General features: G+C 53.9%; 2 protein-coding genes across 17 annotated transcripts; one reads left to right on the top strand and one right to left on the bottom strand.

The window, feature by feature from the left end:
• Positions 1-105: 105 nt before the first annotated feature.
• Positions 106-10,112, top strand: BUD31 (BUD31 homolog; the record flags this gene model as incomplete). 6 transcript variants are annotated; one of them, XM_082429873.1, is made up of 6 exons in its annotated part: positions 190-296; positions 1,333-1,462; positions 1,882-2,004; positions 7,059-7,181; positions 7,736-7,902; positions 9,435-10,112. In XM_082429873.1, exons 3-6 carry the CDS (start codon positions 1,911-1,913, stop codon positions 9,483-9,485), a joined length of 435 nt encoding a protein of 144 aa, XP_082285999.1. In that variant the 5' UTR covers positions 190-296; positions 1,333-1,462; positions 1,882-1,910. The 6 variants fall into 6 exon arrangements, with proteins under 6 accessions (XP_082285995.1, XP_082285997.1, XP_082285999.1 ...); XM_082429869.1 differs by lacking the exon at positions 9,435-10,112 and having other exon boundaries at positions 106-296; positions 7,736-7,965; XM_082429874.1 differs by lacking the exon at positions 1,333-1,462 and having other exon boundaries at positions 200-296.
• LOC309645156 (pentatricopeptide repeat-containing protein 1, mitochondrial-like) lies at positions 8,729-23,857 on the bottom strand. 11 transcript variants are annotated; one of them, XM_082429848.1, is made up of 11 exons: positions 23,722-23,852; positions 23,505-23,606; positions 20,702-21,203; positions 19,118-19,258; positions 17,381-17,599; positions 16,514-16,615; positions 14,004-14,711; positions 12,875-12,991; positions 11,990-12,172; positions 10,114-10,292; positions 8,729-8,860 (listed from the first exon to the last, which is right to left on the bottom strand). In XM_082429848.1, the coding sequence occupies exons 3-11, from the start codon at positions 21,179-21,181 to the stop codon at positions 8,764-8,766; spliced, it is 2,226 nt and encodes a 741-aa protein (XP_082285974.1). In that variant the 5' UTR covers positions 21,182-21,203; positions 23,505-23,606; positions 23,722-23,852; the 3' UTR covers positions 8,729-8,763. The 11 variants fall into 11 exon arrangements, with proteins under 11 accessions (XP_082285974.1, XP_082285966.1, XP_082285975.1 ...); XM_082429849.1 differs by having other exon boundaries at positions 8,730-8,867; positions 23,722-23,857; XM_082429839.1 differs by having other exon boundaries at positions 8,742-8,867; positions 10,118-10,292; positions 23,722-23,857.
• Between the last annotated feature and the right edge of the window lie 46 nt (positions 23,858-23,903).

The raw sequence follows: 23,903 nt of genomic DNA, 5'->3' as shown, positions 1-23,903 counted from the left end.
CGGACTGTCCCACGTACTGCCTGAGCCCAGGCTCGCACGCGCGCTACTGGACAATAGAACCCTCAGCCCCCGCTCCGGGAGAAGCGCGTAAGCCTGCCAGTCACCGCCCGGGAAGTGAGGGCAAAAGGCGACAGCGGCCCTGGAATTCTGTACAGGCAGAGCTGCGGACACCTAAGATAACGAAATTTCCGCGCTAGGTGGGGCGGGGCTCCGCGAGAACCTCATCCTGAAGGGATAACTTCGGAAGCGGAGGCAGGCAATAAGAGAAGGGGCGTCCGACGGCGACGGAGGACGTGGTGAGTGTTTCTCCTCTGTTCTCGAGTACCTTGGTGACTGCTGGGGCCAGGGATCGGAGGTCTGCATTGGTCCAGAAGGGCGATCTGAACAGCTGAACTGGGACGGGTTCGGGCCTCTGGACCGGGAGGTCGAAGTGAGTTCCAGAGAGGAGGCGGCTCTTTGCTCGTTCGGCCGAAGGGATGAGAGATTTGGGGGGTTCCCTTGCTTCTAGGCTTTTTTCCCCCTTTATTTTCCATGCTTTTTTTTCTCCGCCTGGAACTTTTTTTGTCTAAATATTGCTTGTTCTCGTAAGCCCGGTTCAGATGCAGTCGTCTCTCTGGGCCTTTCTTACAACCCGGGCTGTAACGTCTTCCCTCCCTCCCTCCGAACGCCTTTCCGCTCGTCGCCTCTTCCGAGCGCTACCACCTCTCTTTTACGGCCCCGCACCTCTTTCTCCTTGATCTGGTTACTTCTTAGCTGTTACCTCCCCTGGGAGGCCTCCTGTGACTCCCCGGCTGGGCCAGGCCCTCGAATCTCCCTGGGTCTTAATAGAGTGGTCATTCCCGTGTCTTTGTCCTCCCAGCCCTTGCGCGTTGGGACAGGGACCAGATTCCATCCGTCTCTAGCTTCATAGCAGGGGAGACAAGTGCAAAGACCACTGATTTGGGAGTCAGGAGCCCCCGATTAGAGTCGGACTCTTCCACTTCCCAGCTGTGTGCGACCCTGAGTTTACCTCTTGTAGTTTGATCTTCATCTGTAAGGTTGTTACGGAGAATTCATGAAAGGGAGGGGCGGGGCTTCATAAACTTGTCAGGCACCCTACAGGGGGGAGGAACTCAATGAACTTGGGAGAGAGGAGTCCGCTGTGCTTAAAGATGAGATCATTAACCTGAGTTCTTTGCCACCTAGGAAATGCCATGCGGTTTGAAAAATAACTTGCTATGTAGATTTGCACGGGTCTGTTGTTGGGCTTTACATGACTTTCCTTTATGTAGTGTGTTTGTTGGGTTTAAGAGACTTTGGCCATCCGGCTAATACACTGTCCTCGTCTTATAGACAAGATTGAGGACCAGAGAGGGAAGGTGACCTCTCCAAAGTCACAGCTGGCCAAGAACCTAAGCCTGTAACTGAAGAGACCAGAGATCTTTCTTTCTGCTACATACACTCTTGGGAAACAGACCCTAAGGTACTTTGGTTTCACACTGTCTTTATCCTTTTTAAACACTCATCTTCTTCGCTCTCCCAACCATAGTCTTCCTCACACTGTGTTGGAATTCCCTTTTCACTTTGTATTTCCTTGCTAGAATATCACCTTCTCAGGGACAGTGTGTGTCTTATTCTTTGTTCTATGTTCTCGTACAGGGACAGGCTCATAGTTGATGTCAGTTAATGATAACAGCAAAAATCTAGTAAGCACACATTAAATGCCAGGCATGTTACATATAATTAATCTTCACAATGGCCCCATAAGTAGATTCTATTATCCCCCCTTTACAGATGAGGAAACAGATTTAGGGACATGAGTGTGCACCAGAGTTGTGGCTTGTGAAGTCTTTTGGGGATCTGAGGCTCAGAAACCAATTCGTTTAATTTTTTTCCCCACAGATCCTTGCAGATTATCTTCTGGGGAAAAAATGCCTAAAGTCAAAAGAAGCCGGAAAGCTCCCCCAGATGGCTGGGAGTTGATCGAGCCAACATTGGATGAATTAGATCAAAAGATGAGAGAAGGTGAGTCGGGGAGTTCCTGTCTGAGTGGGCTGTGTCCAAGGGTCACAGGCTTACATGCTTCAAGGGGCCAGGCATAAATGCAAGGATAAATGGGAAGAGACAGGCTGTACCACTGTGGCCTCCTGACACTGACATGTTTTGTTTGCTTATTAACTGATAGGAATACTATAAATGCCAGAAAGTAAGATAATACAAATGAAAAGGTCCTCAAAAATGTTTTTGAATATAAGAGCTTTAGGGAGTATAGATCAAGTAGTCTACCTATAATTATTTGCTGTGTTGGTTAGAGGTATATTTAAAATCATACAAAACATATTTACTAGGGAAATCCTGTTCTTTTTCACTTCCAAATTTTCTGAAACATTTTTATTCAGATTTTTCTTGTGAGTCTCTGTTTTCATCATCACTTTGTTTTCGCATCATCTACCAGTTTTCCAGAATGCACCATCTTCACTTCCCTCTAAATGTTGTGTGATCCTGCACTTTGTGAGTCAGTGTAGTGTGCAGTTTTGGGAAATTTTATCTGAAGCCACAAGCATCTGTCGGCCCTATCACAGTATAACCACTTACTGAATTGCTTTTTAAAGCGATCTTTTTTTTTTTTTTTAAGGTTTTTGGTAATTAATCTAACCTTTGTTATTATGAAGTCATACCTCTAGCAATAAGTAGTAAGTGGGTGTTAAGTTACTTTGCTTCCTTTGAAGCTGACTGTATCAGGTAACTTCTATTAAATACCCAGAACTTGCAGTAATCAGGTCATTTTGGGCTGAGAGATTTCTTCCCCAAACAGATCTTTATTCAACATAAAGGAACTTAGAGATTGCTGTAATAGAAGAGATTTTTGTGAGTCTTTGCAAATAAACCTACTTCCTCTTTTTAAGGGGTGACTTTTTGGAGGGAGAGCATTTAGATGTGATATTCTTTACCGTCAAAAGAAGTATTCTTTCTCTTGTTTTTATTTAAACATATAGTTCTTCTCTGCTTTCCCATTTTTGATACACATGTTTTAAGACCTAGTTTCATGTTGCTCTCGCTTCCACTATAAAGAAAACAGAGTGGATGGCAGGTGGTACCAGAGCTGGCTTTAGTGTTGGGAACAGTAGGGAGCTCTGGGGGTGGGGAGAAGCTGCTACTCACCCAGGGCCATTTACCATGTGGGATGCAGCCTCAGCTTTGCCAGATTTGCTGAGTGTTTTTCTTTTTCCAAGATAAGCAGAAATTCAGCTTTTCTGTGTGAACTCTTCTAATTGAAAATTCAAACTTAAAAGTGTCTGTGGGAGGAGCCAAGCAAAGCCTGCCTTCAGGCTGGTGGAGGCTGCCAGCCTCCAGTTTGTAGCCTTCCGCGCAAGTTTTGCCTGTGGGATCTGCGGCCACACTCCTAGGCCATGGAGGAGCCTTGGGCCCACAAAGGCCCAAAGCCAGTGGCATTGCCAGGCCTGTCCTTCTGATTGAGGGCCATTTACAGGACAACTCACACTTATTGAAGCAGTTGGTCCTCTTATCTTAGGAAGGAAAATTCCTGTTTTCTCCTAGTTTGTCCCTGTTATTTCCTAGCTCAGCACAACTGCCCAGCTCTTTCTATGTCTCTTAGCTTGCTACTCAAGTTTTTGTATAGCCACTGTTGCCCTATAAGTCCCCGAACAAAAAGAGCCTGCTTATAGGGACTAAGGGGCAGAGATGGGGGAAGTTATGTGTGGCAGGGGTTTTATGGGTGACGGAGAAATAACGGCGCTATCTCCATGGGCTGTAACGAGGACTTGTAAATAACTTTGCTTTTACAAGTACTTTAAACTAATTGAAATTTGAAGTTAATAGGCAGTTTGGGGCATTAGCAAAGAGGCAGAAACCTAAGTCTCGTCTGTGCCACAGTGTCCCCTACCTCTGGCCTCTTTTCATACCCTCCTAGCGGCAGGACTCCACATCGCCCACTGAAAGCTGCCTTCTACTGTGTGTGCGAACCTGTACAAAATGATATCCAAGAATGTTCACGTGACCTTGTGAAAATGGGCCCAAAAAGAAATTTTTAAAATGTGGGTGATGCTACGATTAAAATGTTGAGAGATGACTCAGAAGCACAGGAAGGTTCCACGTCCAGGATGGCAGCCTGAGGAGCTCCATGGCCCCCACCCCCCCTTCCCTCAGTCATCCCATCTAGTCACGTGGCTTTCCGAAACACTCTCGACTCCGGTGAACAAATGTCTTCTCCAGCCTTGACTCAACACTAGAAGTTTCATTTTAAAATACTCCAGTTCCCCCAACTCCTAAAAGTAGGGAGAACCAGATGAAATACAAATACCTGAATGTTAATTGTTGAAGCTGGGTGGAAGGTACTTGGGAGTTCAATATACTGTTTTCTTTTGTGTATGTTTGAAGTTATCCTTATTGAAACCTTAGAGAATTCACGCATCTAAAATCCGACTCCTTTTAGCCCCTCCACCCCACCACCTGGTCCAGGCCACCCTCACCTGTCACCTGGGTGCCTGCAGCAGCCTCCTGCTTCCGCTCGCCCTGCAGTCTTCTCCACGGGGCCGCCAGGGTGAGGGCTTGAGGTTGTACGTCAGATCACATCACCCTCTGCTCAGGGCCCTGCGGTGGTTCATCCCCCGATCAGAGCAAAGCCAAGTCCTTCTGTGGCCTTCCAGGTCAGACACACTCTCCCCGCACCCCTTGAACTCCGTCCCCTTCCCCCCCTTCCCCAGCCACACTGCTGCCCCTTGACCCGCAGCTACAGTCCCACCTCAGGGCCTTTCATTGCTGTTGGCTCTGCCTTGTAAACATGTTTGCCCCTCTTTTCCCTTTTTCTTTTAAATTGAGATATAATTGACATACAATGTATTGTTTTAGGTGTACAACATGATTTTATATATGACTATATTGTGAAATTATTACCACAAGTTTCGTGAACACCCATCACCTCACATAGTTGATTTCTTATAAGAACTTTTAAGATCTACTTTCATAGCAACTTTCAAATATACAATACAGTATCATTAACTTTTTAAATGTGCTTTAATGCATACTTCAAACTAAGAAAGTCACAGTTGTATTTTTTGTTTTTTGTTTTTTAATTAATTAATTTATTTATTTATGGCTGTGCTGGGTCTTCGTTTCTGTGCGAGGGCTTTCTCCAGTCGCGGCAAGGGGGGGCCACTCCTCATCGCGGTGCGCGGGCCTCTCACTGTCGCGGCCTCTCTTGTTGCGGAGCACAGGCTCCAGACGCGCAGGCTCAGCAACTGTGGCTCACGGGCCCAGTTGCTCCACAGCATGTGGGATCTTCCCAGACCAGGGCTCGAACCCGTGTCCCCTGCATTGGCAGGCAGATTCCCAACCACTGCGCCACCAGGGAAGCCCCAGTATCATTAACTTTATAGTCACCATGCTATAGATTCCCCAGGTCTTATTTATAACTGGAAGTTTGTACCCTTGACCACCTTCACCCATTTTGCCCACCCCCTCAGCGCACCTTGCACGTCTTGTTTCTTAAGGTCTCTGAGCGGATGTCTCCTTTGATGACTAGTATAAAGTGGCAGTCCCCCTCTTTCCCTGCTCGCCATCCCCTTCCTTGTTCCCTTCGTTTCTGTGGCCGTTACCACTTAACCACCAGGGGCGGATCTGCTTCCCTCTCAGATCATGGCTCTGTGGTTTCTGTGTCTTGCCCACTGCCGTATCTTGGGCACCTGGAGCATGGCCTCGCCCATAGCAGACACGCAGTGTTGCTAAGTCCTCAACACCTTTTACTTGGATCACAGAATCCTGTTTATTGAGCTGAATTACAAATTCTAGGTAATAGAACAGCCTCGGTGTTGGAGAAATGGAGGTATAGGTTTCTTAACCCTTCTCACCTTTCTCCTCTGCCCTAAAAACCGAGAAGAGGTGACAAAGATCAGCTTGTAATGCTAAGAGAAAGACTTGCCTTTTGGCAGGTGCAAGCTGCTACCTGATCCTACATGTCTTGATAGAGCCATTATTTCCTGCAGGCTCGCCATGCTAAGAACTTTCAGACTTGTCTTTTTTTTTTTTTTTTTTTTTCTTTTTTCCCTAAACGATTTTGGTTGGGAAATGAAATTAGAGGTGCCTTAAAAGATTATTAGTATGCCCATCTGTAGGTCCAGAATTATCTTGAGAAATTATTATGCTGGAGAAATAGGTCTGGAAGGATAGAGACCCGGGTATTAACAGAGGTTGTCTTTGATTTTTTAAAACCTTTGCTTTCTAATTTATCTAATTTAAAAGGCATTTTTAATTTAAAGCAATTAATGTTTAAGTCATGTGGCTTACCTTTTGCTTTATCTTAAAAAAAAACAGCCCTAATGAGCCTTAAATCATATGCTGTAAAATTCAGCCTTTTAAAGTATTCAGTTAAGCAGCGTTTAGTGTGTTCACAGAGTTAGGCAACCATCACCATGGTCAGTTTTACAGTATTTATCACCCCGCAGAGAAACCCCATCCCCTTTGGCAGGGGTCTCCCTGATCTAGGCAACCACTAATCTACTTTCTGTCTGTATAGACAGAGTCATACAATAGGTGGTCTGTGAGGACTGGTTTCTTTCACTGAGCATAACGTGTTCAACAGTCATCCATGTTGTGGCATGTGTGAGTACTTCATTACTTTTTATAACTGAAAAATATTCCATCATGTGGATAGATTACATTTTAACCATTCATCAGTTGATGGATGCTGGGGTGATTTCTACTTTTTGGCTACCATGAACATTCATGTACAGGTTTTTGTGTGCAAGCGCATTTTCAGTTCTCTTGGGTATATACCTAGGAGTGGAACTCCTGGGTCATATGGTTACTCTGTTTAACTTCCTGAGGAATTGACAGACTTTTCCATAGCAGCTGCATCATGTTACATTCCTACCAGCAGTGTATGAGGATTCTGATTTCTCCACATCCTCGCCAACATTTATTACTGTCTTGTCATTTTGATTATAGCCATCCTAGTGGGTACAAAGTATTTATTCTTTATCCCTACTTATTAAAAAAAAACACTGTATCCTATGCAGACTACCCTATCCCCCAAAAAACAAACACATGTGTTTTCTCTCCAGCTGAAACAGAACCTCACGAGGGAAAGAGGAAAGTGGAATCTCTGTGGCCCATCTTTAGGATCCATCACCAGAAAACCCGCTATATTTTTGACCTCTTCTACAAGCGGAAAGCCATAAGCAGAGGTAATTGGCCAAATTCTCTCTTGACCTTCCCAACTTGAGTAGCTTTCAGATTTATTTAATTCTTGAAACCTCAGCAAGTGTCATCATGTTTCTTACCACCAAAAAAAGGAAAGGAGCCAGGCCAACATTGGCTACTTTTTTTTTTTTTAATTTTTGGCTGCATTGGGTGTTCGTTGCTGTGCACGGGCTTTCTCCAGTTGTGGCGAGTGGGGGCTACTCTTTGTTGCTGTGCGCAGGCTTCTCATTGCGGTAGCTTCTCTTGTTACAGAGAATGGGCTCTAGGTGCATGGCCTTCAGTAGTTGTGACTCACGGGCTCTAGAGCACCGGCTCAGTAGTTGTGGCGCATGGGCTTAGTTGCTCCGCGGCATGTGGGATCTTCCCAGACCAGGGCTCGAACCCGTGTCCCCTGCATTGGCAGGCGGATTCTTAACCACTGCACCACCAGGGAAGCCCCAGGCTAAATACTCTTTTTAAGGGTGGGTAGTGATGGGCCAGGGGTGGGGGGAGCTTTGTTATACTATGGTCTGATGCCCTTTCCCCATCTTTTTGACAGAACTGTATGAATACTGTATTAAAGAAGGCTATGCAGATAAAAACCTGATCGCAAAATGGAAAAAGCAGGGATATGAGAACCTATGCTGCCTGCGGTGCATTCAGACACGGGACACCAATTTTGGGACAAACTGCATTTGCCGGGTCCCCAAAAGCAAGCTGGAAGTGGTAATGTCTCCACCCCTGTCATGTCTGACTGGGTGTGATGTTACTGTCAGGATTCTGCCCTAGTTGACCACAAGGGGTTTATGTTGTTCTGTTTTGTGGTTGGCCATCCCGCCAGGAGTGAGACCCTCTGGTCAGGAATCCATGCCAGGGAGTTTGGCAGTAATGATCTTGCATCTGGGGGCCAGTCCCACCTCCTCCTTTGGGCAAGTTATTGGGCTCCTTTCCTCACTTAACCAAATGGGGGTGATGATACCCACCCCCAGGGTGGCCGGGAGGGTGGGCCAGTCGGCAGGAGCTTGTCCCTTTCCCTCCAGTGCTTGCCCTTCAGCCGCCCTTTTTTCCAGGCCTCCTTTTCCTCCCAGTGACACTTCAATGTTAGCATCACCGTGTCTCCTGCCAGCACTTCCTGGGCGGCTGGGGAACACGGCTGGGGGTGCAGTAGCTCAGCTCCACGCACAGACGCCTCTGAAGTGGAGCTGCAGGAGGCAGGGAAGGGTTGCTGGGCTGTTGGCCGTTAGCGGCCTTTGAGCGCGGCCCCTCAGCTGACCGCCGTGGGCCCCGCTGGGAGGTCAGGCCAGATGTCTTCTTTCACACAGTCCCTCGTCACAAGGTCCCTTCACGCTGCAGCACTAGTTACAGCTTGTAGGGCTTCGGCTCTGGGCCAAGGTCTTTAGCTCAGCAGGCAGCTCTGTCCCCCTGAACCATCTGGAAGCTCAAGGACGGGCATGTGGAGCAGTGGAGAGCGAGCACGGGCTGCCTCCTGAGGGGCGGCTCTGGTGCTGGCCTCTGGCGAGGGCAGGAGGGGTAGCAGAGCAGCAGAAGCCCTGCTCCTGCGAGAGCCCCGGGGTTCCATGGTGATGTCTAGCTGGGGCTGCTGCCCCAGACCTGTGGCCGGAACAGAGCCTGCTTCAGATTTAGTTGGGTTTCACCATCAGATCTTGTTTCCTTAGACCAGAGTCTTGCTCCTCCAAAAAAGAAGAAAAAGGAAAATAAACACCATTGCGCTGGGGCCTTTTGTCTGCTGGGCGGGCCCCCCCGGCCAGACACTAGGCCACACCTGGCCTGGGGGACAAGACTGTTCCGCTGCCACACTGATTCAAGTACACACTGTTCTTCTTCCCGAGCCACAGTGGAAAGTTCCCCAGCCCAGAGGAGGCCCTGAGGCCCCTGGCACTGAGCCCCCTGGGCGGTAGCAGACCCACCCCCAGCTCACTGTAGGTGTGCCCTGCTTGCTTTGCAGAATAACAAGAATCACTCACACAGATTTTTTTTTTTCCTTTTTTGGGAGCAAGTGTGTACACTGAATTTGCATAAATTAAATCCACATAGAGATGTAACTGCAGTGTCAACAGCAGCTGTTTCCATCTTCACGAGGGAACCGAATTGTCCCCATCCAGCACTGTCGCGGAGGGTTTCTGAGGAGTGTCCTGTGGGGAGTGGATGTCCCGTGGCCACCCTTCCCGCAGGATTCCTGCGTGTGGGCATGTGGCCTGTGGCAGGGGCGCGGGGTCTCAGCTGTCCTCTGTTTGCAGGGTCGGATCATCGAGTGCACGCACTGCGGCTGCCGGGGCTGCTCTGGCTGAGGCCGTCGGGCCCGACCCCTCTCCGCCCTGGACTCTGGACTGCGCAGGTTTCTGCCTGTCACGCCACCCTTTCCTGGGAGCAGCTCTTCCTCAGAGCAGTTCCCCAGGCCCAAGTAGGAGCATGGTCTCTACGTGTGAAGGCTTTGGTGTTCATCAGCTGTGATTTGTAGAAATAAAACTCTTAATTAAACCTTTTGGGTCCTGCCTGCCTTCTTTCAGAGCCAGCAGTCTGTGGAACCCAGTGGGACAGCGCCAAGCCCTGGAGACCAGTCGCCCTTAAGGCGTGATCCTAACTCCACCTCACAGGTGCTGTGTGACCTTGAGCACTTACTTTCCTCATCAGTGATGGGGGTGGCAACCTCTCAGGCGAGGATGGCCTGAGATGACATACCAAGGTGGCCCAAGCTGCTCTTGGACTTGACATGAACTTGTTGGGCACCTCAGACCAATGCCTGCAAAAAGCTGCAGCTCTTACTGTGGACCAGACCTTTCCCTCAAGCTTGCAGCTACACCGGCACGTTCACGTGTCTTGAATATGAAAGGGACTCTTGGGGCTCCCACAGAGCCATGTGAAGGCCATGCACTTTGTTCCAGCTCTGCTGGAGGTCCCCCAGGGTCTCCCCATCACCTGCCCCCAGGGCCTCTGTCCACATCGGCCACAGTGACGGTGTCCTGGTCTCCCTTTGGTTTGGTCCGGAACTTCTGCCATGGGTGGGGGGTTTCCTCTGCTGGCATCACTTTCAGCCACTGCTTATAATAAGCTCGGAAGCCATCAATCTTCTCCAAGTAGGTGTTTCTCCCTTTGTACTGTAATTGGAAAAGCGTGGGGTTCCAAGGCTCAGAGGGGCCACGATTAGACTCACTGCATGCTACCTACCGCTGACCCCAAACCATGGCAGCTGGCTCAGGGCTCAGGGAAGCTGTTCTTGCTTCCAGTTGGTCAAAGGGAGAGGGCAGAAAAGCTGCTCAACACCGAGCAGTGTACGGTCAGAAACAAAGTTGTACCCTGGGGCAGACCCAGATTCTCTCCCATCCGCTACAACCCTTCCTGAGTCTGTGCTGCTGTGTGTGCTCCTATACCCAGGCGTGGCGCCCCAGCCCCGCACAGCTGGAATCGCTGGGCGCCACCAGCTGTGCCTCCACAGGCACAGGCATTGCCTCCCTCTGACTGTCATCTCAGCACTGCTGCAGAGGTCTCAGGAGAGGAGGGAAGAAGGAAAGGAAACGAGACGTGCCAGGCAGACACCAGGAGAAAGCTGATAGAGGAACACAGAGAAGACCAGAGAAAAAACAGACAAAACGTATGAGATAAAGACCGTTACTACATGATGATAAAAGGGTTGATTCAAAAGGTTTAACAATTCTAAACTTGTACCTAACAGAGCCTGAAAGTACGTGAAGCAAAAACCTGATGATCACAAATAGAAGTAAGTCCACCATAAGGGAGTATGAACGTATGGCTGAATACAATAAGCTTTAGGCTTCTGGTAGTTTGGTGACTATTGATTGAACCTGAGAAGACCCCTAGTGGGCCCTGCACAGTGAAGAGACAACCCCCCAACCGGAAGATTCTTGCAACATGGAACCAACAAAAGACTAGTGTCCAGAATATTTAAAGAACTCTGAGGCATCAGTAAGATAAGACTAACAATCAGCTGTTCAAAGATGCCCAGCTATGCCCTCCGGCATACTCTCCACCGCTGTCTCACTAGCTCTTACTAAGCCTTCAAGCATCCCCCCTGCACAGCCGTCCCTGACCCCACATCCCCTGGCTTGGTGTGTCCTGGCCGACTTGTCACCCTCCAGGTCAGGCCACAGCTGCTCTGGAGGTGCTCAGCACAGGGTCTGACTCAGCGGACCTAAAAACCAAAGCCCCGGAGCCTGATATCCTCAGAACAGCAAGGAGAGAAGTGGCCGTTACAAATCAGATTCTGTCGCTGCCCTCCTGCCGTCCCCATTCACTCGACAAACAACAATCTATGCTGGGCACCAGACGACAGGCAGGCACCAGGGACCCAGGTGAGCAAGGCAGGCAGTCTCCACCTCTAGGGGCTTTTACAATCTCCTCAAGGCAAGAGTCACACACGTGTGCGTGTAATTACCGACTGTGAAACATGGTGAAAAGGAATAGTGCTTGTATGGGGGCCGCCAGCAGGGCACCTCTGAGAAAGAGCCATCTGAGCCGACACCTACCAGATGAGAAGGAACCACAGCCATGTGAAAAGCTGGGCAGCCTATTCAAGGTGGAGGGAATACAAAAACCCCGAGGCAGGGAAGAGGCCGTGGGACTGACAGTGCACCGAGGGAGGAGTGGCCTAAGATGAAATGAGCCACGTGAACAGGGGCTCGCAGGCCGTGGTCTGAGGAGTTTGGGATTTTCCCCAAGGGAAGCCACCGACAGTTTAAAGCAAAAGGATGCCAATCCCAGCAGGTCAGAACTGGGTGGGGTGGGGGGTGGCGCTGGTTAGGGAGACAACGGGCACGTTAGAGCTTGGCGCACTTACCCGGTCGAAGGTGGGTGGGTACTGGGCTGCGAACTCCAGCTGGCGGATGACCACTTCATTCACCGGGACCCTGTTCCGCCTCATGTCCTTCAGGATGTCGATGAGATAGGCGTAGTCCAGCTTCTTGACGGCCACGTTGATAAGGGTGCTGTAGATGTGGGCGTTGGGGGTCATCTGGGATTTCTGCAACATCACAGACACGCCGTCAGCGAGATGATGGCAGTGGCTGGGACAGAGCGGCCACCGGTGGCACGTCGGGCTTGGGGAGCTACCCTGCCAGTCAGGCCTGCTCTGCAGCCAGCCACCAGGGACGAGAAGGGCAGGACCTCGTAGCAACGGCTGTACGCCCCTCTCCACGTCCCCCACTCGGCGGGTCCATCCCAGGTGGCTGAGGACCCCGCCCTCTCAGCCCTGAAGAACCTGGACAGCAAGTAGAGGGTTGTTCTCAGAGATCAACAGACTCCAGCGGTAAACCACCTCAGGGCAGGAGACCGCCTCCTGTGGGTTCACTGCACCCCCGTCCCCCGAGAATTCTGGTACCCTCCCTGCTCCCATCATGGCCTCCATCCCTCTAGAGGGTTGGGGCCAAGACCTGCCCCCACCCCTCAATCTCACCCCACGGCCACCACCTTGGTGATCATAACACCCCTGGCCCTCAACGCCCATTCCTGCAGCGCCTCACCAGGGTTTCCTTTCTCCCAAATTGGGCCACTGACCATTCCACACTCGCAGCTAGATCGACCCCACTCTCCCTGCCCCGCCCCCATCAGCTTACCCTGAGGGCAGAGGCCTGGGCGGTTCGGGAGGGCCCCCTCGCGCCCCACATCCCCGCCCCAGCTTTCTTCTTCAGCACCACGGGGCCTGCCTGGGCCCGGGCCCGCTCACCCTCATGTCTGCAAGCAGCTGCAGGCCATCCCCTGGCCTGTGGCACCCGATGGCCAGGTTGCAGAATGTCTGCAGGTTGGGGACGATTCCCCTCTTTGCCAGGACTGGCAGCAATGCCTGTGGGGACAGACGTGGCATCACCGTAAGCTGTAGTCCAGCAGCCCTGGCAAGAGCCTTCTCTGGTGAAGCCCACGTGCGCGGCTGAATGCTGGAGGCGCCAGGGCCCGGCTCTGCTCCGAGGCCTCGTGGCTCCCTCTGCCGACCACACCGGGCACCAGCCTTGGCCCAGCATTCAAGGGCCGGGTGTCCTGTCAGCACCTCAAGGCCCAGCTCCCCAGGTTTCAGCTGCTCTGCGAGTCCTCCCTGCCTTCCAGCCCGTCTGTAGCAGGTCATCCCTTCTTCGAATGCCCGTCACGTTCCTGCCCCCTCTGCTCCTCTCCCGGCCACCATCCATCCCTGCACTCGGGCCTTCGACGTCCATCGAGCACCGGGGGCCTCAGGGGATGGCGCTCCTGCGGTCCAGGGCAGGAGACAAAGCCGACAACAGCATGGGAAGTGCGGGCCGAGGGAGCCCCCGGGCAGGAGGTGAGGAAGAGGATGCCTGCTCAACCTGGCTGGGTCAGGGCGGGGCCCAGGGAGGGGCTCTAGAGAAAGCTGTGCTCTGCTCTGAGGGCCTGAAGGCAGAGGCTGCCTCTGTCAGCTCTCAGGAGAGCCCAGGTCAGAGCTTCTGGCAAAAGGGGCATCACACAGAAATACGCTGTACGAATGGACAAAAATCCCGTGAGGGCCCCAACGTCGCCATCTGTGAGACGAGGAAAGCCACAGGCCAGCGGAGCCTCCTGCTATGGCCAGTAAAGAAACGAGTGGATGTGAAGCTCTCAGAACAGAATCCAGCACAGAGTGAGTGTGAGGATGTCCCCGAGGCGGGGGCGGGGCTGAAGGGTGGCCCCCCTGGGAGGGCGGGGAGGATGGCTGGTTCACCACCTCATTCCCAGGTTTTCACCAGGGGCTCCGGACAGTCTGCGCCCCTCTCGCGGGAACGGCTGACACACCTGGCAGGGGAGGGTCCGAGGGGGAAGGAGAGGAGGGGCCCAGCCGGGAGCCCCGTGCCTCCCCCCGCGCCCCTCACCTTCGCCCCCTCCAGGTCGCCCAGCTTGCTCTTCCTCCTCATCAGCGTGTTGAAGAAGGTCAGGTCGGCCTCCACGTGGTGCGCGTCCAAGACGGTCAGCAGCGAGGACTCTGCGGCGCCCCCGGGCTCCACCACCTCCGCCAGCAGCGTGAGGGTTTTGATGTCGGGCCGAAGCCCATGCTCCGCCATCTTTCCCAGGAAGCCCTCCAGGCCCCCCATCAAGGCCAGCCTGTCGGCTGGGGTGGTCACGGTCCCAAAGGAGACCACAGCCGAGGGGACCGCCCCCGGGGTCAGGAGGGTGGCCTCCAGCCCCCAGGGAGGCGGCTCCGGGGCCGCAGAGCGGAGGGCCACAGCGCGGTCAGGCTCCGCCTTGGTGTCCACCCCAGGCTGGGCCTTGCCGGGGGCTCCGGCCTCCTGAGGCTCCAGAGGCCCCTCAAGTGCCTGAGAAGGTTCTAGAAACAGCTGCCTCTCCAGGGCCTCCACGTGCAGCCAGGCTGACAGGCGATCGTCCACCCCGACCCCGTCTCTCCTCCTTGCCTGCCGCCCACCTGCCGGGGGCTGGAGCAGGACCATCTCCTCCCTGGGCCTCAGGAGCACCGCCGAGGCCACCGCCGGGTCCCCCAGGCCGCAGTCCCGAGCTGCCCCCAACAGCAGGTTGTAGCCGTGCCGGCTCGGCCGGAGCCCCAGGCTCAGCATCTGCCTCCACACCTGCCGAGGAGAGACAGGCCTCACCCCCGGCTCCCGCTCCGAAGAGCCCTCAGCAGAGCGGGCAGCGCGAGGCAGCAACCAGTCGGCAAACGTGGAGGCGGGGGCGACACGGGAAAGACACCAGGCTCTGGGCCACTAAGAACCCCAGAGCCTGGGGGCCTCCACGGGGCGCCGCTCCTCCCCCCCTCTGGCTCACCCCCAAACCGTGTCGCACTTCCATCTCTGTGGCTCTCCCAGGCCCTTCTCCCTACTCCCCTGCGGAGGGACGGCCAGAGAGGCTAGGTGCTGGAGGAGTCCAGGCTGACCTAAGGGTTCAACTCAGCTGCCCTTCCTGAGTGCCTGCCGTGTGCCCTGCCCCACTCGGCGTCCTCAGCTTCCTCGAGAGCACGGAGTGGGCGCCGGCGGAGGGGGGCCTCTGCCAGGAAGAGCGCCCCACAAGCTGTGGGCCCGGGCAGGCCCGTCTCCCCTCGAGCTGAGGTCGTTTTCACCCCTCAGCGAGGAGTCTAGCACACCTGTGTGTTCTCAAGGGGGCAGTCTGACCACCTGCAGTCACTCTGACACCCAGATGCCACGAGATGCCCCACGAGGCTCAGTGGGAGGCCACAGGCAGCAGCCAGGAGCTCACGTCAAGTGTGCCTACGAGTCAGGGCCGGCCAGGCCCAGGTGGGTGCCACACGCAAGAGGGCCGCAGCCCACCAGACAGGGTCCTGAGGAGGGCAAGGGTCTGGGAAGCCACCTCCATGGGGAACGCTGACAGAACTGAGGTTTATCAGGGACACAGACGCTATCCCGTGGCAGGAGGGATTCTTGGTTCAAATCGCAGCTCTGCTTCTTAGCGGCTGTGAGACGTTGGGCAAGTTACTCAGCCTCCAGAGCCTCGGCCTCCTCGTCTCTAAAACGGGGCTACGGTGCCCAGCTTGGGCAGCTTAACAAGTGCATGACACAAACCGGCTGCTAGCGTGATAGACTACTTCTCACTAGAACAGATCGAGGCCAAAGAGAGGGAGGAACCAGATCCTGTCTATAAAGCAGCCAGGGGATGGCAAGCAGCCAGGGGATGGCCGGCAGCCACTGTTTCCAGGAGGTCTGCAGAGGGGAGGCACGTGGTCCAGGGCTGTCCCAGATCACTGGGGCTCAAACTCTGTGCAGACCAACCCCCTGGGGATCTTGCTGAAATGCCGATCTGGCTGCACGAGGCCTGTGTGGGGCTGAGACCCCGCATTTCTGACAAGCCCCAGGTGAGCCTGAGGCTGCTGGTCTGTGGGCCGCACCTGAAGTTAGAGCTTTTGGTGAGCTCCAGGTCCTTCCCACCCCTGAGGAGCTGGGGAGGCAGCAGTGGTGCCAGTGCTGATCCCGCCTCCACACTTGATAAGGGGGGCGCTGAGATGGGATTAGAGCAGCGTGTCTCAACTTTAACGTCCGTGAGGCTCTCTCAGGACTGAATGCTGACTCCTGGGTCCCACACGCAGAGACGCTGAGTGGGGGATGGGTCAGACATCCTTCAGGGACCGTAGCTCAGCGGGTCTGGGCCAGCTGCACAGAGAGCCAGTGAGCGGAGTGGGAGAGCGTGGGCTGGCCGTGCCCCGACTGGAACAGCAGCCGCGCCTCCTCCGCGTGCCCGCCCTCCCTGCCATCTGCTCTGGGAAGGCCAAAGGATCACAAGTATAAAAACACCCAGCACAGGGCAGGAGCAAGTGCTCAAGTAGCGCACACAGGATCATCACTTGCACCCAACACAGGCACACGGAGGGGAGCGAGCAGGGCAACAGGAGAGACAGGACGCAGAGCCAGGCGGGACAGACCTGCAGGGCATATCGGAAACCCGTTTTCTTGTCCTGGATGCAGCCCATGAGCAGGTAACTGAAGGTCTCCTCTGTGACCACATGTCCTTTCTGGATGATTTCCTGGGGGAGGAAACAAAGAGGGCCGGATGAGAATCTGCAGAAGAGCCAAGGCCCAGGCCCAGGACCGATGGGGCTGGCTAAGGGCAGACATCCCAGGTCAGGCTCAGGGCTGCGTCTCTCGAAGGGGTGGGGCCTGACTCCGGCTCCGGGCCAGCTCAGTACCAGCTGCTGAGCAGAGCTAACTGCTGCCTGCACCCCCTCCTCCTCTCCTTCCCAGGCCTCTCTTCCTGGCTCTGCTCCGGTCACTCCTCTGCAGCCTCTCCGCAAAGGCCACGCCAGCAGCCACTTTTGACCCCTGCACATGAGGCTTTGGAATTGCACACAGCTGGCTTCAAGTCCCAGCTTCACCACTGGCCCGCTGCACGAGTGTGGGCAAGGCATCATGCTCCCTGGTCTCAGTTTCCTCGTCTGTGAAGTGGGGGCACACGACTTGCCTTACAGGACCTTTGGAACGACCCCTCAGTGAGCACTAGCTCATCTTCAGCGCCACGAAGCCCACCCTCTGGTACGGCATTGCGGAGTCCCGTCCGGCGGGACTGCACACGACCCACCGCCTTCACAGGGCTGGGGGCCTCTCTGCCTGCCAGACCCAGGCCTCTGACAACAGGGTCTCACGGGCTTCACCTGTGAACCCCAGAGCCCAGTACGGGGCTTGTCTCATCGGCCCCTGAACCTTCCTGCATGAGGAACACAGACAACACAGCCCCACACCCTGCCACGTGGGACTGGCCCCGAATGGGGAGCAGGAAGGAAGGGATGTCCCACCTTAAACACATCCAGGCACATCCTGAGGTCTGCGCACGTGGCGGCCATCTTCAGCAGGGAGTGGTACGTTTTCAAGTTGAGCTGGAAGTTTCTGGCCTGAAGCTGCTGCCGTAACTTCAGGGCACTCTGCAGAGCGGAGTCCTTCCAGGGGGACTCAGCGCAGACGTTGAACAGGGCTGTGTAGGTGGCATCTGAGGGCTCCAGGTCTCGCTTCTTCATCTGTGGAGACGGGGAGAAACTTGGAGGTGGCTCTGGGATCAGCCCGACGCACAGGCGATGGCCACCCTGAGAGGAAGCTAGAGAGGGCTGTGCTTCCGCACTGAACAGGCCTGGGAGCCGGGCCTGTGACAACGCACAGCCGAGTGACACGCAGAGCTGGGCTCTCTGAACCCGACTCAGCCCGAGGGGCTCTGGGAACTGACCCCGCACCGCAGATGCTCCAAACAAGAAACCGTCCTCCCCATGGTGCTCGGCAGTCCACCCTGGGCGGGCCTGGGGTGCTTTTGCAGCAGGGTCTCCCCAACGCTCCTGCTCTGTGGCCGACCAGGCCACCCTGACTGTTAAGATCCATGGGGTGGATCTGGTCTGGGAAAGGGTGCACGAGGGCGGTAATCAAACCCCAGCTCCAATGTTTACTACCCGAGGGGTCGTAAGTTAGCTCGTCATTGGAAAAATGGGGGTGATACGGTCACCTGGAAAGGCTGTTACAGGGAGAGCATCACGGGAGAGAGGCCCCGGGAGCAGCCGCAGCCGGGAGCTCGTCCCTGCAGCACGTCTCAGGAGTCCCCCACCCCACGCCCGCAGAGTCACAAACCCCGGGCTGACACTGGGCTTATCAAGCCCTCCAGGTGACGGAGTTTGAGAAACTCCTGGTAAAGCCAAGCACTCGCTATTTCCCAGGGAAGGGCAACCTGACGGTGGGTAGGTGACCAGCTTTTGCAGAGTGTACAGAACCCTGTTCTCAGGCCATTTTGGGCTCAGCTCCCAAGTCCAGCACTCTCTCTCGAGAGGTAACCTTAGACATGGCACTTCATCCCTCCAGGCCTCAGTTTCCTCATCTGAAAAAGGAAGACGGTGATCCCAACTTCAAGGATGGGCAGATGCTCTGTGTGTGTTCACGTATTCCACAGCGTGTACTAAGGAGTTACTACGGGCCAGACCCAAATGACGAGACTAGGGCTCCCAAGAATTCTTGCTGGAATAAAGGATGTTCCCAGCTCCTGGCTACAGGAGAAGATGGGAATACTTCTGCTAGAGTCTATGGTCCTCTCAGGCACAGCTCTTTCCCGACTCATGAAGGAAGCAGCTTTCTGGCTCTGAGAATGACAAATACAACACACCCCAGAGGTGGGCGAATGTAAAGTAAAACCATCTTCCAAGAGAAATAAAAGCCCTTTTTCAAAGGATCAGCTTTGGAAGAAAGGTGCATGTGTGCACCCGTGTGTAGCGTGAGGATGGGAGTGAGACAGAAGGAACACAAACTAAACTAACTGGGAGTAGCAGTGGAAAAGGAAGGGGACCGGTGGGCCCTGCCACGGCCCGGACAGGCACCGGAGGACGTTCCACGTCATCACGTAGTTATCTGAGATCACCTCCATTTTATGAACGATGAAGCTGAGGCTGGAGGGGGTGATGCACTAGCAGGTGACACATCCAGGATCTGCACCCAGCTCTCTTGGGGCCCAAAGCCCATGTTCTACGGAGCCTGGCCCCTGCTGCCCCCAGGCCCATGCTCACGTCATTGTAGAGCTGGAAGGCCTTCCTCAGGTAGCCGGCCCGCCCGCAGCCCCCGATCAGCACGGTGTAGTTGCACTCAAGGGGCTGGAGTCGCTCCTCCTTCAGCATCTGTCTCTCAAACAGGTCCAGGGCCTCGGCCAGCTGGGGAAGAGGGGTGGGGGGAGGACACAACGGGGGGGACTCAGGGTGGCCTCAGAGACCCTCAGCAGAGGGAGGGAGACTGAGGCTGCGGGACCCTAGCTGAGACCAAGCTCAGGCCTGCCCAGGAGACAAACACCCACCCTGGGCCTCTGCCACCAGCCTCTTGGTGCCCGTGGTCTGCAGCCATGGGCCTTCGCGGTGGCCAGGAAGGAAGCCCACCAGTCTCCCACCACCTGTGAGAGCTCCTGGCCCCACTGCCATGGGGGAACTCCCTGAGAGGCAGGGGCGATGCCCAGGTGAACAAAGATCTGAGGGAGGTGAGGGAAGGAGCCACGTGGCTCTCTGAGGGAACAGCCAGTGCAAAGGCCCTGAGGCCGGAGTGTGCTTGGGAGCTGTGGGAGCAGAGAGGAGGCTGCAGCAGAGTAAGTGAAGGAGGGGAGATGCGGGTGGAGAGGTAACGGGAGTGGAGGGCGGGTGGCAGTTCTTGCAGGCTTCATAAGCTATTGTGAGGACCCCGGCTTCTCTTTATTTCTCAATTTTTCATTATGGGAAATCTCAAATATACACAAAAGTAAAGAGAATAGTGTAACTACAATGCCTATTAACATTTGGCCAATCTTGTTTCATCTATACCCTGCACTCCTCCTGCAAACTGAATTTTTGAAAGCAAATTTCAGACATCCTGTCACGTCATTCACCAAAGCTTCAACATATACCTCCAAGAGATTTTTAAATATAAATGGAATGTCGTTATCAATACCTAAGGAAATGAACATCCCCAGTGTCACTGAACACACTGGGAGAGCTGGAGAGAGAAGTCAGGCCACCTGCTCTCTGCTTTAACGGGATGGCTCCATGCTGCGAGCCCACATCCTGGAAAGAGGTGGAGAGAGCCTCGGGGAGCCCAGAGACAAGTGTCGTAATAGCTGAGGGGGGCGAGGAGAAGGCTAGGCCTGGGCATTCAGGGGTAGGCTTGTGAGAAGTTAGGGCGGGAGAAATTTTGAAGCTAGAGCTGGTGAGAGAAAGAGAAGACTCAGAGATGACCTGAAGGCATGTGGCCTGGGCGGATGGAAAAATGGGGTTACCATTGAGTGAGATGAAGAAAGCGTAGGGAAATCAAAGTTGGGAACAAAAATTGCAGGCCACCGAGGGTAAGTATAAGGGAGATGGTGAGGAGGCAGCTGAATACACAGATGGGGAGTCCACGGGATGGCCGAGCTGGCAAGAGGAAGATGGGACCAGCATGAAGGAGGGGGCACTGAAAGCCAGGAGGCTGGTGGGTCGCCTGGTGCAGCACCGAGGGGGGAGTGAAGACAGAGGGGAGAGAGGAGCCCTCAGCATCCCACCCGTTAGAGATGACTGGAAGGTTGGGCGGCCCATCACAAAATATCGCGGCACGGCGGAAGCAGGAGCCAGGAGCAGCAGAATCCAAAGGTTCCCTACCTTTCCTTCCTTGATCAGGCGTTTGCACTGAAAGAAGTACCAGTAAGGGGTGTTTCTCGGGCCCTGCCATGCTTCTGGCTGCAGCTCCCCTTCCTCATCTTCTTCAACACTCTGTTCCTTGAGCCGCAGGTTATACAACTGGGCCGTCGATTTGTGGAACATTCTCCGGGAGGAGTATTTGTCGGAAAGAGTCCCAAAGCTCTCCTCCTCCCCTTCCTCCTGGGTGGCCGTGGGGCTGGGCTGGCCTGGGTCAGAGCTCAGGCTGCCTGTGTTCTTCTGGCTCCGCGGGCCGAGGGGCAGCCGAGAGAGGGAGCTGCTGAAGGCTGCTGGCGCTAGCCGAATCAGCCCTGCGGCCCTTGGCCACATGGGCCCCTCCCGGCCTCCGGCCCACCTGGCTCTGAGGGGGTCAGGGTGCTGCAGGATGGCCAATCCCATGGGGCGGGGGCCGGAGAAGAGCCGCGAGAGTCTCACGAGGTCCATCTCTGGCGTTCCCCTCCAGGGCCTGGCATAGGTCAGCAAAATAGTGAAAGTCAACGCGAGTTCATAGTCACAAAAGGCAGAAAGAAGACCGAGAAGGTGGGTACAAGCACGAGCCCTGAGGTTAGAAAGTAGGCCTAGGGTTAGGGTTAGGTTCAGATTTCAGCTACACCGAACAACCATCCTTGAGTCCCTGGGCACTCACTGCTCTGGCCTCAGTCTCCTCGGCTATAAACTGGGGTTAACTATAACATCGCCCACACAGCACCATAGCAATGATTCAATCTCAGATCTCAGCGTTCAGGTGCGGCATGGTGAGCACTCGATAGACCTAAACTATTGATCTGTATCACTGAGCCACGACCTAAGTGACTGGGCACTCAAGTCAGAGCTGACTCTGAGCCCTGGCCAGAGCTGAGTGACTGGGCCCATTACTTGACCTTCTTGGACCTCAATTCCTTCAGCTGCAAGACCCACTCACCTTACCACAAGGCCATAAGGATTAAATGAGATGTTTTTAGCATAATGCCTGGGGTTTAATAGGTATTCAAAAAATTATAGCGTTATCATTTACTAGGAAAAAAACACTGGCATTCTGGGCCTCTGCACAGGGAAGTTAACTTAAACATTTCTCTTCTGCAAAATTCATGGACAAATGGGCTTCAGCTGTGCTGTCCAATGTGACTATTGACACTTGAAATGTGGCTAGACTAAATGCAGATGGCCTTTAAAGGTAAATTATACACCAGATTTCAAGGACTTATAGTACAAAAAAAGAAGATAAACTACATATTTTTTTACATGTTGAAATGATAATATTTTCGATATACTGGGCTAAAGAAAATTTGAGACGGATTTCACAATCTTTAAACTTTAATGCGGCTACTTAAAAATTTTTAATTACATACGTGCTCACATTATACTTCTATTGCACAGTTAGGCTAGAGATCCTGGTCTATATATTTGAAACTCTTTAATAAAAAAATATCAGAGGGTTTCCCTGGTGGCGCAGTGGTTGAGAATCTGCCTGCCAATGCAGGGGACACGGGTTCGAGCCCTGGTCTGGGAAGATCCCACATGCCGCGGAGCAACTGGGCCCGTGAGCCACAACTGCTGAGCCTGCGCGTCTGGAGCCTGTGCTCCGCAACAAGAGAGGCCGCGATAGTGAGAGGCCTGCGCACCGCGATGAAGAGTGGCCCCCACTCGCCGCAGCTGGAGGAAGCCCTCGCACAGAAACGAAGACCCAACACAGCCATAAATTAATTAATTAATTAATTTAAAATATATATATATCAGAATACCCCCTATGAACAAAGCCATGCACTCACTTTGATGGGAGAATATGAATAGTTTTAGTTATTTAAGAAACAATTCGGGGAAGTTTTTATTTACTCTGAGAGCTTTCGGCCCAATTTAAGGACTCTGTCAGTTGACAAAAAGTTTTTCCCCCAAACAGATGAATACTTAAACTCATTCAAAGAAGAGAGAAGAAAGCTCCCTGAATTAAAAAAAAAGAAAAAAAAAATCAGAATAACGAGCATGAACACATTTTAAGGCCTGGTTATATTAGAAGGTAGAAAGACCTCAGAGGGGACAGCAGGTTGGACAAATTAATAACTGTGGCCCAGGGAGGGGACTGACTTGCTGGGGGCCCTGCAGCAGTGTGGTGGGCGAGATCCACTAGCTCTGGAACTTGGCTGGCTTTGAACACAAGTCCATGAATGGTATCAAACAGCTTCTCTTGACCAGCACCCTAGTGACACCAGTGCAGAGGGCCTTTACCATTCTGCACCTGGTGAAGCTCCAAGAGAAACGTAATGCGAGCCCGTATGTAATTTTAAATTTTCAAGTGACCACATTAAATAAACGGTTTGCACACGTTAATCAAAATACAGAGAATTTTAATTACTGATATTGATACAGGTACCAAAATGTCTTTAAAACAAACTTATGCTCTATTAGTATAGATGCTTCTTTTTCCAGCATTAAATAACAAGTCTTATCGTCATGTCCAAGCAGCGACAACTGGAGAAGACTTTGTCGGAGTTGCAGATACTCTGTCTCCAACCATCATTTACACTCATCCCCATTTGCAATCGCGACTTCGTTTTGGGCAGAGCGAACGCCACTCGGTCAGTAACGGAAGGACTTGCTAAATCTCACACTGAGACAATAAAGGTGTAATTCCTTCCTCCCCAAGTTCGTCAACCCGCCCCGGTTACTAACCCCTGAATTAGAGACACGGGGCCGCCGTCCTCCCTTGGGGAACCAGCCCCTCCCCGGACGCTCCCCGGGACCCTCAGGCCGACCCGCCCCCTCTCCACACCGGCCTTTAGAGCTTCGGTCTCCTCAGCGGACGCCGCCGGCTCCGACTCTGGCTGCGACCCTCGCTGCCCCTCTGGCCAGTCTTCGTCCGGAGGCCGGGCTCCTGTGAGGGTCAAAGAGGAACTCACTCCAAGGGTCCGACCCAGTGAACGCGGCTCCACCTCGGCCGCCGAGCCCACGGCACCCCCGCCCCGCCTCGCGTCACCCGCAGTCCTGACCCCGCGTCACCCCCGGTCCCGTCGCCGCCGCGCCGCGCACCCGTCTCCGCGTCCCGGACGACCTATCCCAAGTGTGCCTTGGCCGACCTTGCGCAGGCGCAGTCCGCGTCGCCAACTCCCGGCGCGCATGGTTTCAGGTGGGCGTTCGGCGAGCTGCTAGCCGGGCCTAGCGGAGCGGCCCG

Source organism: Balaenoptera physalus (assembly GCF_965194825.1).
Source record: "Balaenoptera physalus genome assembly, chromosome: 16".
NCBI classification, from domain to species: Eukaryota; Metazoa; Chordata; class Mammalia; order Artiodactyla; family Balaenopteridae; genus Balaenoptera; species Balaenoptera physalus.
This window is presented reverse-complemented; position numbering and strand designations above follow the sequence as displayed.

Bases quoted from the DNA above. Each gene is read 5' to 3' on its own strand.
- LOC309645156 (XM_082429839.1), bottom strand. From the start codon at position 21,181: ATGGACCTCGTGAGACTCTCGCGGCTCTTCTCCGGCCCCCGCCCCATG. The intron at 17,600-19,117 runs GTGAGCATGGGC...CCGTCTCCACAG, and splicing joins CCTTCCAGCTCTACAATGAC to ATGAAGAAGCGAGACCTGGA. The intron at 16,616-17,380 runs GTGGGACATCCC...TTCCTCCCCCAG, and splicing joins TGTGCCTGGATGTGTTTAAG to GAAATCATCCAGAAAGGACA.